Source organism: Nematocida major, assembly GCF_021653875.1.
Source record: "Nematocida major strain JUm2507 chromosome Unknown 2360, whole genome shotgun sequence".
Taxonomy (NCBI): Eukaryota; Fungi; Microsporidia; genus Nematocida; species Nematocida major.
Window position 1 is genome coordinate 226,268 of NW_025952951.1, and position 12,863 is coordinate 239,130.

The window sequence follows — 12,863 nt, forward strand, 5'->3', positions numbered from 1 at the left end:
GCGGTTGGCGCAATTTTCTTCTATTATTTTCGAGCTGTATTTTTAAATACGAAATATTTGTTGTCCTTGAAAGAATGCTTCAGAATGCAAACTCAGTTAAAAGGATAATGAAAGAGCTGCGAGACATTGAGGACTCGGAGAAAAACAAGCCGGAAAGCGCTGCAGAACAGGTGATACGAATAAGCCCGATCGACGAGACAGATATGTACACGTGGAGAGGGAAAATAAAGCCCCCAAAGGGAAGCAACTATTACGGAGGCATTTTCTATCTGGACATTAAGTTCCCAACAGACTATCCGTTCAAGCCACCAAAGGTCAGGTTTATTACACGGATATTCCATCCGAACATAAACACGAACGGAACCATATGTCTGGACATTCTAAATGAAAAGTGGTCGCCTGCTCTGACTATTTCAAAGGTCATGATGTCGATTTGCAGCTGGCTGGACGAGCCAAACCCTGATGATCCGCTTGTTCCAAACATTGCATCTATTTGCAAAACAGAGCCCGAAAAGTACAAGGAAACCTGCAAGGAGTGGACGCTAAAATATGCGGTCGATACAAGCAATGACATAGACGCATGGAAGTAAGGCTTTGCCGGAATAAATATGATTTGTTACATGCTTCAGCTGTTGGCCTGCTGTGCACTTTGCTGCGCGCGCTTGACTTTTTCACGTGCTTTCTTTTTTATTGTGCTGCTAGCGTGGGTATGGCGCTGATAATGATGCTTCAAACGTCAGCCATAAATGATGCACGCGCAGGAATGGCGCGCTGCAAATTGGGCGGAGAGGCCAGGCCAAGGCTTACATAGGCGGCGGGGCAGGCGTGCGCGAAAGCCGGAAGGCTGGCACAGCGCTTGCCTTCACATGTATTTAATTCGCATGTGAATTGTTTTTATGGAAAATCCAGACTTGATATTCGAGGAGCCGTGGAGTGCGCAGATTAGGCAGGACCGGGGAAACCTGCAGGAGTTCATAAAAACAACAGAAAATGCGTGGAGCAAGGCGGTGGGCGCCCTTCCTCGGGTGTCGGAAACGCTAGAAAAAGTCAAAAAGGCTGCAAAGGAGCTTTCGCGCATAAAACTGTCAATGGAAGAAGCGAAGGAGGAGGTCCAGAGAATCGAGAAGCGCACAGAAGAAGCAGAAAGCGACGTGAAGGCCAAGAGAGAAGCGCTTTCCATACTGGACGAGATAGTGGAAAGCATACGCATACCAAAGGAGGAGCTTCAAATGCTGCAAGAGCCGGCGTTCAGCAGCATGCAGGAGATGGCCATAATAGAAGAGGCTCTGCGAAAAGCCAGAAAGTGTCTGTCTTTGGCCCACCCCCGGGCGATTTCCATCTGCGTGGTGAAAGAGCGGCAGGAAGCGGTAAAAAAGGTGCTAGAGAGGTTTGACAAAAAGGCAAAGGAGTTTATCATTCGAGACTGCCTAAAGAGCAGAAGGTCGCCCACAGACGTGCATGAGCTGCTGAGCAGGTACACCGAAGTCATTGCGTATTTGGTGCAGAAGGACGCTTTCCAGGAGTGCATGCATGCGTACATGGTGACCATGGCAAAGCTGCACAAGACGTACATGGCAAAGAAAATTGAAGAGGTGCTTGCCCCGTTCCGCAGCAAGCGGGCTGCAGACAAGGAAGCATTGGTTAAAAAAATAGAGTCTATTTTCATAACGATGATACAGCTGATGTTTTCTCTTGCAGCCACAGAAGGATACTTCCTCACGGAGCTGTTCGCAATGCGGGAGGACGCTGCAGGCAAAACTCTGTCAGAGATATTCCAGCAAGCCGAGCAGGAGATCTCTCTGCTTCCGGGCGCTCTGTACGACATGGGGTACGAAGTGGGGGTGCTCAACCTGCTTTGCAGCAAGTTTTCGTGGCTTTCGGAGCCTGCGTCGCCGTCTGAGGAAATGGCCGTGCACCGAATAGACAGCATTGTCCCCAAGATAAAGAAGGAGCTGCACGAGCTTGAAGGCAAGTATCTGCAGAAGGTAAAAAAGGCCATATCCAAGGAGTACTCACGCGACGGGGCGATAGACTTGGACAAGGCGTTCTACAACGTGGTGGATGTTTCTGCTGTCCCGTCTTTGAACACAGAAGTGCTGAGAATGAACTTGGCGTACTCCAGCAGAATGCAAACACAGATGGAAAAAGTTTTTCAAACCGTGAAAAGAGCATGCATCCTGGGGTCCATGCAGGCCCACTACTTGGAGAACAAGGAGAAGTACAAGGAGGAGGTAGACGAGCAGTTGAACGAGGAGATAGAAAAAATGGCCAGCAATCTGATGTATCTTGCAGAAAGCAAGGTTTTTGAGAAAGACAAAACATCCAGTATTGTGAAAAGAACCAAAGAGATCATGGACCTGCTGAACAAAGTGGAGGACCCGCTGGGGTTTCGGCTGCAGATAGATTTTAAGGACATGGTGCTCTCCAAGGCGAACTTCCACGAGAAGAACGCAATTGCTGCAGTGCTAACCGCCAACAAGAAAGAGGGCAGCACCCAAGAAAGCGCAAGCAAGAAGTAGAGGGCAAAGACAGGCTTGCCTGTCGATGGTGGCGGGCGTGTCTGGGCATGCGCGGTGCACCTACCGGCGGCCTGTCCTGTGCGAAAAGAAAGCAAGCGGCTGGGCTTTGCTTTTTGCAAATGTTCTGGAAGGCCAGGCAACGTGAGCCTGCGCTTGGGGGTTTTCTGCGTATATAAATAAATGTAAGAAAAAGGGATTTTCTCTCGCGCCTTTCTGCTGCCTCTGCACTTTGCGCCGAAATTTCCCAGGCATTCTGCTTGGCAAGGGCTTTGGCGCCTTTTCTCCTAGCAGGCTATTCAAATTCATTTAGCAAATTCTTTTTCTTTGTGTATGGCAGCAAACTCTACATGCATAAAGACCATTTTACGGGTAAGGCCACCCCACAGAGACAGGAGTCTGCGGATAAGAAAGAAAGCCGTACATGTAGATAAGAATGCGCAGGAGGAGCTATCATTTGAGTTTGATTCTGCGCACGGCGGGGAAAGCACGCAGAAAGACATATATAAAGAGGTGGAGCCGTACTTGGACAACATCGCGCGGGGCATAAACACGTCGATACTTGCATATGGCGCCACAGGCTCTGGCAAAACCCACACAATGAGCGGCACGGCAAGCGACCCGGGCATAATTCCCCGGATGGCGGAAGACCTGTTTGGCCGGTACTTTGAGACGCTGTCGATTCTGTTCAAAATTCGCATAGAAATGTCGTACATAGAAATATACAACGAAAAGGTGTACGACCTGCTCTCCGAGGAGCACGTTCCGCTCCCTGTCCGGGAAGACTCGCAGGGCAAGGTGGTTGTGCAGGGGATGTCCGAAGTGAGGGTGACGAGCAAGAAGGAGTTTCACGAGGTATTTCAAAAAGGCGCGCAGAAGAGAAAGCAGGGGAAGACCCTTTTGAACACCGAAAGTAGCCGAAGCCATGCGGTTGTTACGCTTTTCATCAGTCTGTCAACAGACTCTACAATGGTGCGAACCAAAATAAACCTGGTGGATCTTGCTGGGAGCGAAAACAACAAGAGAACAGGAAACGAGGGGATGAGCATGGTGGAAAGCGCCAGCATCAACCGGAGTCTTTTTGTGCTGAACAAAGTTATAGAGAGCCTGTCGACCGGCGCGGCGCGCGTTCCATACCGCGACAGCAAGCTGACTAGGATTCTGCACGACGCGCTGGGCGGGATGAGCGACTGTGCAATAATAGTGAACGTGAAGGGCGACTCTTCGGCGGAGACGCTGAGCACGCTTGCGTTTTCCGGCAAGAGCAGAAAGGTGAAGCTGAAGCCGCAGAGCGAGAAAATTGCGCACAACCCATGGAGCAGCATTTCCAAGCTGGAGCCCAAGGGCGCGCGCATGCCGTTTAGAGACTGCTCTGGCAGCAAGCGGCCTGTGCACAGCCCCGGGGCATCGAGCGCGAAGAAACAGCCAGGCCCGCTGGAGAAGGAAAACTTTCTGGCCGGAGGCGTGCTGAAGGAGAAAAAAAAGCAGAGAAGGCCGCCGAGAGAGTACGAGAAAAAAAGCATAAAAGACGTGCTGGAAATAGTAAACAGCGGGGATTTTTTGAAAATAAAGTCGCTCCCTCTAATAGGCGACCAGCGGGCAGAGAAGATTATAAAGTATGCGCAAAAGAAGCAGGTGACGGATATAAACGAGCTTCTAGAGGCAGGGCTGACTGCCAAAATACTTGCAAAGCTAGTGTAAAGACGGGGTTTTGCAGAGGCAGCCCAGCATTACAAAAATAAACTTATATCAGAAATCAGGCGCGCTGTGCAGGCACATATAGACAGACTAAAGAGATCGCGCTATTTATTATAAAAGCTGCACTTTGTGCTTAGAGCTACTAGATTGTTTCTTCCACAGCAGCAAGCCTGCTCTTTGCTTGGGCTTTTCGGCCACCAGGCGCGGCCAAAATATAAAAAAAGCCTTACTAGAGACAAGAGTGCATTTATTTATCCTTTTTGTAGCCCGCTTCCGTTCCCGGAGGTCAGCTTTTTGGGATTGACAAACGAAAACTCTTCCAGCTCTGCCTTTTTATTGCTGCAGCCAGTGTCAAATATAAGAGACTTTTCAAACGGTTGAGAAAAGGAGAAGCTGTCGCCAACAATGCTTTCTATAAAGGCAGAGTCATCCGAGAAGATGTCTAGCTCATTAAAGTTGTAGCTGGAGGAGGCGGCTGGCTTTTTGCTCGGCTGAATGAATTGCTGTATGTGCGAGGTATAGGAAGAAGAAGAAGACGTGAAAACAGGCGTCGGGTTTGGCAAGCTTGAGTCTTTGAAAAGGTCTATTTCCACCGGAGAGACCTCAGGCTTTTCTTCTGGCCTCATGCCAAGCTTTATGGGGGAGACCTTTTTTTTCTCGTCTATTTTGTTCTCTCTAATGTATGTTTTCAGGTTTTTCTTTTGCTGCACAAATGTTTGCGGCCGGGGCATTCCTGGCATGCCACATATGTACTTGCTGTATGTGTATAGGTTTGTCTCCCGGCGCAGATCTCTTTCCAAGGCGTCGCAGAACAAGGCGTCGTGCGGAACCGAGTACCAGAAGAACACCTTCTGCTTCTTCTGGGTTCGGATGCACCCGTTCTTGTACAGGAACTCGAGGAAGTCTGAGCGAGGGGACTCCAGCGTGGCGTCGATTCCAGGCTTCAGGTTTCTCAGGTCGGAGAAAACCCCCTCCTCAAACTTCTTGTGGCTTGCAATGTGCCTCCCCGCGTTTTGGAATCGCCAAACAAGTATTTTTACAATGTCTGTCCCAGTGACATAGAAGTGCATATTCCAAAGTATGCAATGAATGTAATCCCCGTTCTTCAATTGGTATTTTCTGATTCTTTCCCCTTCTCTGAAGTCCTTTGGAGAGTTTGCCAAGAAATGAAACAGCTCTTTATCTCCTTGCTCCTCTAACTGGTTATAATTCATAATCAACAAGGCGCCCCCTGGTTTATATTCAATGCATGAAACAGTTTCATGGTAACCGTGTCGTAGAACAGCAAATAAACAAATTTAAGGGTCTCCCACCGCAGGAAAGAAAATACAAATACAAGGCCCTCGGCTTTATTTTCCCAAATGCCTTTTAATTGGCGCTGTGCGAAAAAAAAGAAATGCAGACAGGACAGATAAAGAGCCAAAGAAAGCACAAAGAGGTCCAGCCGCTTGCAGAGGATGCAATAAAGGCTGTGCTCGCAGGCCCGCAGGATTACACTGCCTACAGGAAAACAGGGCCCGAAAAGGCCAGCGAGTATGCGGAGGCCATGGCGCAAATACTTCAGAGGCAGCAGGAAACGGAGGAAGACAAGGAAAACCAAAGCGAGCGCATAATACTCAGCACGTGGTCCATAAAGCTGGTCTGCAGCTCGGAGGGGGAGCTTAAGACGATTGTCTTCGGCATAATAGAGGGCACGCAGGACATTGTGCAGAGCTCGTTCATCAAGGAGCGGGTTTCTTCGCACTGCGTGATGTCGAAAAACACGATGTATGAGCTGGCTGGCAGCTTTGACAGCACAGTGGAGCCATACCCAGGCTTTCGCAGCAGCACGCTGAGCAAGTTCAAGTGTGGGTTTCCGGAAAACTGGAGCGCTTTGATAGAGAAAGAGGTCCAGCACATAGCCAGCAAGGAGAAGAAGCCGGCGCAGAAGACAAAGCCCCGAACAAAAAGAAGAAAGTGGAAAAACTGAGCGCTGCAGCCACACAATAAATAAAAAGCCCAAAGTACAGGAGATTGTGTGTGTATTTCAATGGCGCGGATGTCTTGCTCCAGCAGCATTTTCGGGCAGTTCTGCGCCCGCCTCTGACAGCTCTGGATACAAATTCCAGGAGGCGCCGCCCGGCAGCGTGGCCAGCCACGGGCGTTCTTTGGGCGCACGCATCCCCTTCTCCTATGCTGTCACATCCTTGGCGGCGCGCTGTTTAAATATGTGCTCTGCTGTGCAGGCTCTCCGTTTTCGCTGGGCAAATCTGCCCTCACTGCGCCTCTGCGTTAGGGCGCGGGCTACTGATCTGGCTGGCCGAGCACCGCCTTCTTATTACTGGATGTTTCCTAGGTAGTCGTCGTTTATGGTGCCCACTCCAAATATTTTTGTGGGCTCTACCTTCACGCCAATTAGCTTTAGCCTAACCACGCTGTCCTTTACAATTGCAGAGCCTCCGTCGTGCTGTATTATGCTGGAGTGCGCGCCCGCCTCTATGAACTGCCCAGAGATTTGATGTGTGCTAATGAAGACGTAGAAGGGGCCTATGAAGCAGAACATCCCCATCTTGTTTATTTCGTGGACTACCGCGTTGGCCACCTCGTCTTTTTTCGGGCACAGAGTTAGGGCAGAGTACTCGGCCAAAAACGTCCCTGCTCCGGTGGTGGCATCTACCTCGGTGGTGTACAGGCTGTCTATCGATATTATGCTTATAATATATCCGCACCCAGCCAGACACTTGCCCTCCACCTCTGAGATTAGCTTTTTCCGCACAATCTCGTCGAGCTTTTTCCCCAGATATTTTGGCTCCAGCGTTATCCTTTCCTGCATCTGTCTTACATAGAACATGGGATCCACAATATAAGAATATTAAAAGAAAAGGCCAAGAGAAAATAAATCCACAGCCCCTTTGGCCAGGGGAGAAAGTATTTCAATGCGGAGGAAAAATTTGCAAAGATGTTTGAAGAAAGCAACAGCAAAATAGAAAGAAGAGGGAGCAAAGAAAAGGCGATTGCAAGCTCCCACGGGGAAGACTTTTCGCTGCGAAGCCCTCAGACGCAAACAATGGAAAAAGAGTGTACAGATATTATAGAAGACGCGTTCAACCCAATCAAATGCACCACATGGCAATCAAAGAAGAACTTGCTGGACCGGATAGAGGAAGACCACCCAACGCACAAAAGCATAGAGTACAACATTGTGGAGAAGATGACGAACTTGCCTCCTATTGGAAAGGGGCTTTTGGGGAAAAACACCGCGCGCTCTATTCTGCTGAACAGCATAAAAATGGACGCGATTCCCTCTGTGCCCGTTGAAGCCCACCGGGATCAGTTCTTTGAGGACATAAGCACCTTTGCCAAAAAAAGAAGCATAGCAGCAAACGGAAACGTCGTGTGCGCAATATCGAAGGACCAAGAGGGCAGCCGGTTTATACAGAAAAAGCTTGACACCGCCTCGGAGGACGAAATAAACATGACGTTTCTGGAGATACTCCCGTGGATCAGCGAGCTAATTGTGGATCTGTTCGGAAATTACGTTGTACAGAAGTTCCTGGAGATAGGAAGCACCGAACAGAGAGAGCGGATATTCGGGGCCATGGAGGACATGATTATTCCCCTGGCCTTGCACATGTACGGCTGCCGGGTGATACAGAAGGCGCTGGAGTGCAAGGACATAAACGAAATGATTGTACAAAAGATAAAGGGGCACGTGATTGACCTGGTGTGTGACCAAAATGGGAACCACGTTGTGCAAAAGTGCGTAGAGTGCGTTGACACAGACTTTGTCATAAAAGAGTTTGAGGAGGATGCTGTTTCCCTGAGCAAGCACCGGTACGGGTGCAGGGTGATACAGAGGATATTCGAAAACAGTACGAGGTGCACCAGCGCAATAGAAAAGATCATATCCAATGCAAAGGCTCTGGTGGAAGACCAGTATGGGAACTACGTGATACAGCACATCCTGGAAAAGGGCACACAGGACCACAAGGTAAAAATAATCACAGAGCTCTCGGGCAACATAGCAGAGTACAGCATCCACAAGTTTGCGTCAAATGTAATGGAAAAGTGCGTGATTTGCGGAACGCCGGATGACAGAAGGCACATGCTGAAGCAGCTGAGATCCGCTGTTGGCGCCTCTGGGGAAGACATGCTTGTGCAGATATCGATGGACAAGTTTGGAAACTACGTTATCCAGAGGCTGCTGGACGTTTTGACGGGCCCGGAGAAGGAGCTTTTGGTTGGGCACTTGAAGGCAAACATAGGAGACCTGAAAAAGAGCTCATACACAAAATGCATAGTGTCCAAAATAGCTGCTTTGGATATCAAAAAAGACTGAACAGGTGGCCGCATGTGAATAATAGCCTGTGCAGTGCTGGAATCTATTTATAGCAGCATACATATAGAATAGAAAAATATGACAGACCTGCGTTGAGGCTGCATGCACAGATAAGAGTAATAAACCAATTTGTGTTCATAGGTTTTGAGGCTGTGCGCAGCTGTTTTTTTGCGCGGGCGCGCGCCAGGGTTTTTGTGGAGCACAAGCGCTCTTCGCGTGCACATGGCACAAAGCACATTAATAATAAAAGGAGGACCTCCTCCAGTTAAATATGCACAGAGCACAACTGATTCGCGCTTTTCCCGCATGCCACATCTTTGAGCGACGGTGCCTGCGGAAAAGAGCGCTCTCGCGTTGCGTTTCTGCAATGTAAGTAAAGAGCAAAAAAACAAACTATTTATTCTTCGGCCCTCCCTTCTTCGGCTTCTTTGGCTTCTCCTTTTCTTTCTTCTTTTGCACGACGTACCCCTCGGGTATATTTGGCGCAGGGAGAGTTGAGGGGTCTGGGGAGTCATTGAATGTGGCCCCTGCAAATATTTCGTGCGTTCTCCTTTCTCTGTCCATGCGAGTTTTTCTTTTTATTTTTTTATTCTAAAGGCCCTGGGCAATGAACATTGTTAAAGAACAGAAGATAGAAGAGAATGAAAACGCAAAAAGAGTGCAAAAGGTATTCAAGTTCCAAGGAGTGGGGAAGCATCTTAGGGTAGTGAAGGAGTGCAACATCAGCATCAGAGACATCGAAGAGCGCATAATCGCCACAAGGCAGAGAGTGGAGAGCCGCGTAGAGGAGTTCAGAAGGTCGACTGGGCAGAAGGAGCTGTACGACAAGAAGGACGAAATCCAGGCCCGGCTTAACGAGCTGCTTGTGGAGAAACAGACGCTGCGAACTGAGCTGAAAACTGCAGTCCAGGACCTAAAAACTCTTTCGCAGTCTGTTGGCGAGGAGAAAAAGAAGCTGAACATGAAGAGCACTTCTGAGCTGAGGAACCGGATAAACTCAATCGACAGCAGAATCAGGGAGAGGCCCGTGAACTCGAAGGAGGAAAAGGAGCTGAGCACTGAGAAGAACCGAATCATCAAGCTTCTGGCCATGCAGGACATTTTCAAGGAGAAAGACGAGAAAATAAAGGAAATGGAGGACCAGAAGAAGAGGCTGGAGGCTCTTTTCTCTGTGAAGAAGCAGGAGATCGACATTCAGACCGGTCTGCTTTCTGACGTCAACGCCAAGATAGGAAAGATAAAGAAGACTGTGTACCCCGAAGACATAAAAAAGATGCAGGAGGATATTGTCCGAATGCAGGAGGAAAAGAAAGCCCACATCAAGGCAAAGAGGGAGGAGCAGGCCATTATGGAGAAAAAGGCCCAGGAGTACGAGCTGAAGGCTGCCGAAATCGAGCTGGCAAAACAGCACAAGACTGCGCTGATCGACCAGGAAAAGGTGATTTCAGACCTTTTTGAAGAGAAGGAAAAGCTTGAAGCCGAGCTGCAGGGAAACCCTTCGGAAACCTTGGGGTCCATCCGAAAGAACCTTTTGGCCCAGAAGTCTTCGGGCGCCCAGAAGGGAAAAAGCGCAGAGCTTGCCATTCCGCTGCACCTTGTGAACCAGCTGGTCAAGTTTAACATTGCAATCCCAAGAACGCAGGAAGACATAGACAAGACGGTTCTGAAGGTTGACGAAATTAAGAAAGTCGAGGAGCTGAACTTCCTTTCTAGGAAGCAGAAAATGACTGCGACCATTGCAGAACTAAGCGAGAAAATACAGGCGGAGAAGGAGGCCCACAAAAAAATGCCGCGCCCTGTATTCCCTCGCATCTCGGAATAAGCAATTAATAAATTAGTTTGCCCTTACCCTGTGCAGGAACCCTTGGAGGCGAGCCTTTCTTTTTGGTTTTGTGCTGGGCAGGCTGCGCGAGTAGGCTTGGCTGCGGATTCGGCGGCTTGGATTGCTGCCAGATGAAACAATTTCATTGTGCGCCGGAATGGTGTATAAAATAGGCCAGACACGCAATTCGCCCACACTGTTTGTTTATGGTTTGTAGGGTTGTCATTTTGATGCGATCACACACAAATGCATATATACGCGCCCGCATGTTAAATAATGCCAGAAACCAAACTTTTAGTAAAAGAAGATTCGCTACTTGGTGCTGACGACTCAATGTCGGAGGGGGAAAAAATAGCCGGCTCCAAACAAACATTAGCATACAGCTGCAGATTGAGATACTGCTCCTTCATGGATGTATTTGATGAAATGCTGGACAACGGTGCGTTTTTTTTTGTGGTGTATGCGTTCACATGCGAAACAAGATACATATCTGCAATAACAACCGGCGTGTGCTTTCTTATATCCTTTTTGTTCACAGCTAGCATGCGCATGCAGAAAAAGCTGCGTAGAGGATATCCCGATGAAAACGCGCTAGAAAATGCAACGCGTAATCTGGAAGAAGACGCCAGCTGCTACGACTACAACACGATTGTGCAAAACCACTATAAGCCCGTTGCCTCCATATACAATGCGTCTGTTTGGTCACATAGCCTGTTTTGTGTGTCCCTTATGTTGGCCTTTGTCTACATAATAGCAAGTTCGTTGTTTAATACGCATTTCTTTATAGGAGCTACTGCATGGTTCTATACAGAACTTTTCCTTCTGGTGGGCTTTGTCACGGCTGTGTTCAGTGCTATGAACTACTGTGCAAATTATGTGCGCGCTTTGGACAGTTTGCATGTGAGCGGCATCAGGCTACTTCTTTTTACGGTGTCGGCCTGTTTTATTGTTTGGGCTGATTTAATAGGGTCATCCTTAGATAAAAAACTTCTTAATACGAACAACTTGAACTCCATAACATGTACGAATTGCATAGGCTTCAATCCTATAACTAACTGGCAGGCTGTGGGCATTGCTTTGTTTTCATTCCCATTTTTACAAAACAGAAGCACACAGAATGCTAAAGGGAAGCAGAAAGTCCAGCAGAACATAATTCTCAAGACTTTATTACACATACTCACGCTAGCGTTCTATGCAAATTTCTGGGGTGCTATCGTGATATTCAATGGTTCTCTATTCGAGAATGGGTACAGTAATGTGGTGTCTGGCATTAAGAACAGTCTTTTGAGCCGGTTTGAAACCCCAGCTTTTGCGCAGTATATTGACTATCTAAACGTGTGCTATTGCTTGATAGTACTTGCTGAGATTTTCTTGATGAGCTTATGCTTTTTGCTTGGTGTTAAGCACTTAAAGTTCCTGCATAAGGCGGCATGGGCAGATGCAGCTGCTTCTGCAGACACGGACGAGAAAACCAACAGCTTGCCCGCCACTCCTGGCACCAACTTCCGTATAACCAAGACACAACTGCTGGGCACTTCAATAGTGTGCGTCGCTGTGGTTTTGGGGTGTCTGTCCACCACCATTGCCTTCTTGCTTCCTATATCCCTGATGGGGCTTACTTTTTCGCTGACACTTAACGTCATAATACCTATTGCTGTGCTTATAATACCTAAGCGCAAAGTTGCATTTAGGGCTATGAAGGAGAATTACGCGCCTCTATGGACGGTTGTGGTTCTTGCAGTGTTTATGAGTGCATTCATTTTGCTATCGAATGCCTGGCTGAATTCTATAGAACCAAGTGCAACCAATCCCAAACAGATGCCATCAAACATGTCTATAGCAACATAATAGTGCTGTTATAGAAAACCAATTCGCAACAGCCAGGCATGTGCAGCACATCGCGTCGGCAAGCGCCAATGCGTGCATCAAGCTTGCTTGCCTATATGTAAGCGCGGACCGGATAATGCTTGCTGTCTTTTCTGCTCGCTCTATAACTTGAAGAAAATATAAACGCCTATGCTGACTATACAATTCTTTATGTCTATGCTGTGCTTTACGCCTTAGCTGCGCCATGCGCCTATTCCGAGGTTATTCTGCCCAGAAGGTTTTCTACTGTGCTAAGGGCCTGCCCGCTGTCCGGCCCGTCCAACGCCGCCTGTATCTCCTGCAGAATCGAAAGCGTGCAGCCCTCCTTGCACGTTCTGACCATGTGGTAAAGCACATCCTCCACTTTCCGGGAGAGCTTCTCGGGGTTGTACATGATCTCTTCAGGGAGCCCCGAAAAGTCCCAGAGCGTGTGCAGCACCCTCTCGAAGAAGTAGTGCTCTATTTCTCCAGCCCTGCACGCCACTCCAAAGACTCTCGGGGTTTTGTTCTCCCGGTACAGCCCCAAAAGCCTGCGCGCTGTTTTTCTGATCTCCCAGAAGAGGCTGAAGCCCAGCTGCACGCCCTCCTCTATGCCCCCCACCACAAGGCTGTACGGAAACACCTTCTTGTACACGAGAGAGAA

At 48.6% G+C, this 12,863-nt stretch overlaps 11 protein-coding genes across 11 annotated transcripts; 7 read left to right on the top strand and 4 right to left on the bottom strand.

Moving 5' to 3' along the window:
- Window positions 1-74: 74 nt before the first annotated feature.
- Window positions 75-590, top strand: NEMAJ01_1149 (ubiquitin-conjugating enzyme E2 D; the record flags this gene model as incomplete). The annotated part of the gene is made up of 1 exon (XM_047914987.1): window positions 75-590. The coding sequence occupies one exon, from the start codon at window positions 75-77 to the stop codon at window positions 588-590; it is 516 nt and encodes a 171-aa protein (XP_047770944.1).
- Window positions 591-896: 306 nt separating this feature from the next.
- On the top strand, window positions 897-2,519 carry NEMAJ01_1150 (uncharacterized protein; the record flags this gene model as incomplete). Its single annotated transcript, XM_047914988.1, has 1 exon — window positions 897-2,519. One exon carries the CDS (start codon window positions 897-899, stop codon window positions 2,517-2,519), a length of 1,623 nt encoding a protein of 540 aa, XP_047770945.1.
- Window positions 2,520-2,849: 330 nt separating this feature from the next.
- Window positions 2,850-4,217, top strand: NEMAJ01_1151 (kinesin family member 22; the record flags this gene model as incomplete). Its single annotated transcript, XM_047914989.1, has 1 exon — window positions 2,850-4,217. The coding sequence occupies one exon, from the start codon at window positions 2,850-2,852 to the stop codon at window positions 4,215-4,217; it is 1,368 nt and encodes a 455-aa protein (XP_047770946.1).
- Window positions 4,218-4,465: 248 nt separating this feature from the next.
- Window positions 4,466-5,428, bottom strand: NEMAJ01_1152 (transcription factor STE12; the record flags this gene model as incomplete). Its single annotated transcript, XM_047914990.1, has 1 exon — window positions 4,466-5,428. One exon carries the CDS (start codon window positions 5,426-5,428, stop codon window positions 4,466-4,468), a length of 963 nt encoding a protein of 320 aa, XP_047770947.1.
- A 182-nt stretch (window positions 5,429-5,610) lies between these two features.
- On the top strand, window positions 5,611-6,183 carry NEMAJ01_1153 (uncharacterized protein; the record flags this gene model as incomplete). The annotated part of the gene is made up of 1 exon (XM_047914991.1): window positions 5,611-6,183. One exon carries the CDS (start codon window positions 5,611-5,613, stop codon window positions 6,181-6,183), a length of 573 nt encoding a protein of 190 aa, XP_047770948.1.
- A 348-nt stretch (window positions 6,184-6,531) lies between these two features.
- On the bottom strand, window positions 6,532-7,044 carry NEMAJ01_1154 (DNA-directed RNA polymerase II subunit RPB7; the record flags this gene model as incomplete). Its single annotated transcript, XM_047914992.1, has 1 exon — window positions 6,532-7,044. One exon carries the CDS (start codon window positions 7,042-7,044, stop codon window positions 6,532-6,534), a length of 513 nt encoding a protein of 170 aa, XP_047770949.1.
- Window positions 7,045-7,152: 108 nt separating this feature from the next.
- On the top strand, window positions 7,153-8,532 carry NEMAJ01_1155 (pumilio RNA-binding family; the record flags this gene model as incomplete). Its single annotated transcript, XM_047914993.1, has 1 exon — window positions 7,153-8,532. One exon carries the CDS (start codon window positions 7,153-7,155, stop codon window positions 8,530-8,532), a length of 1,380 nt encoding a protein of 459 aa, XP_047770950.1.
- A 393-nt stretch (window positions 8,533-8,925) lies between these two features.
- NEMAJ01_1009 (uncharacterized protein) lies at window positions 8,926-9,096 on the bottom strand (the record flags this gene model as incomplete). Its single annotated transcript, XM_047914847.1, has 1 exon — window positions 8,926-9,096. The coding sequence occupies one exon, from the start codon at window positions 9,094-9,096 to the stop codon at window positions 8,926-8,928; it is 171 nt and encodes a 56-aa protein (XP_047770804.1).
- Window positions 9,097-9,139: 43 nt separating this feature from the next.
- NEMAJ01_1156 (uncharacterized protein) lies at window positions 9,140-10,354 on the top strand (the record flags this gene model as incomplete). Its single annotated transcript, XM_047914994.1, has 1 exon — window positions 9,140-10,354. The coding sequence occupies one exon, from the start codon at window positions 9,140-9,142 to the stop codon at window positions 10,352-10,354; it is 1,215 nt and encodes a 404-aa protein (XP_047770951.1).
- Window positions 10,355-10,630: 276 nt separating this feature from the next.
- NEMAJ01_1157 (uncharacterized protein) lies at window positions 10,631-12,202 on the top strand (the record flags this gene model as incomplete). The annotated part of the gene is made up of 1 exon (XM_047914995.1): window positions 10,631-12,202. The coding sequence occupies one exon, from the start codon at window positions 10,631-10,633 to the stop codon at window positions 12,200-12,202; it is 1,572 nt and encodes a 523-aa protein (XP_047770952.1).
- A 229-nt stretch (window positions 12,203-12,431) lies between these two features.
- Window positions 12,432-12,863, bottom strand: NEMAJ01_1158 (uncharacterized protein; the record flags this gene model as incomplete). The annotated part of the gene is made up of 1 exon (XM_047914996.1): window positions 12,432-12,863. A coding segment is annotated over one exon (432 nt), but the record flags the coding sequence as incomplete, so codon positions are not given.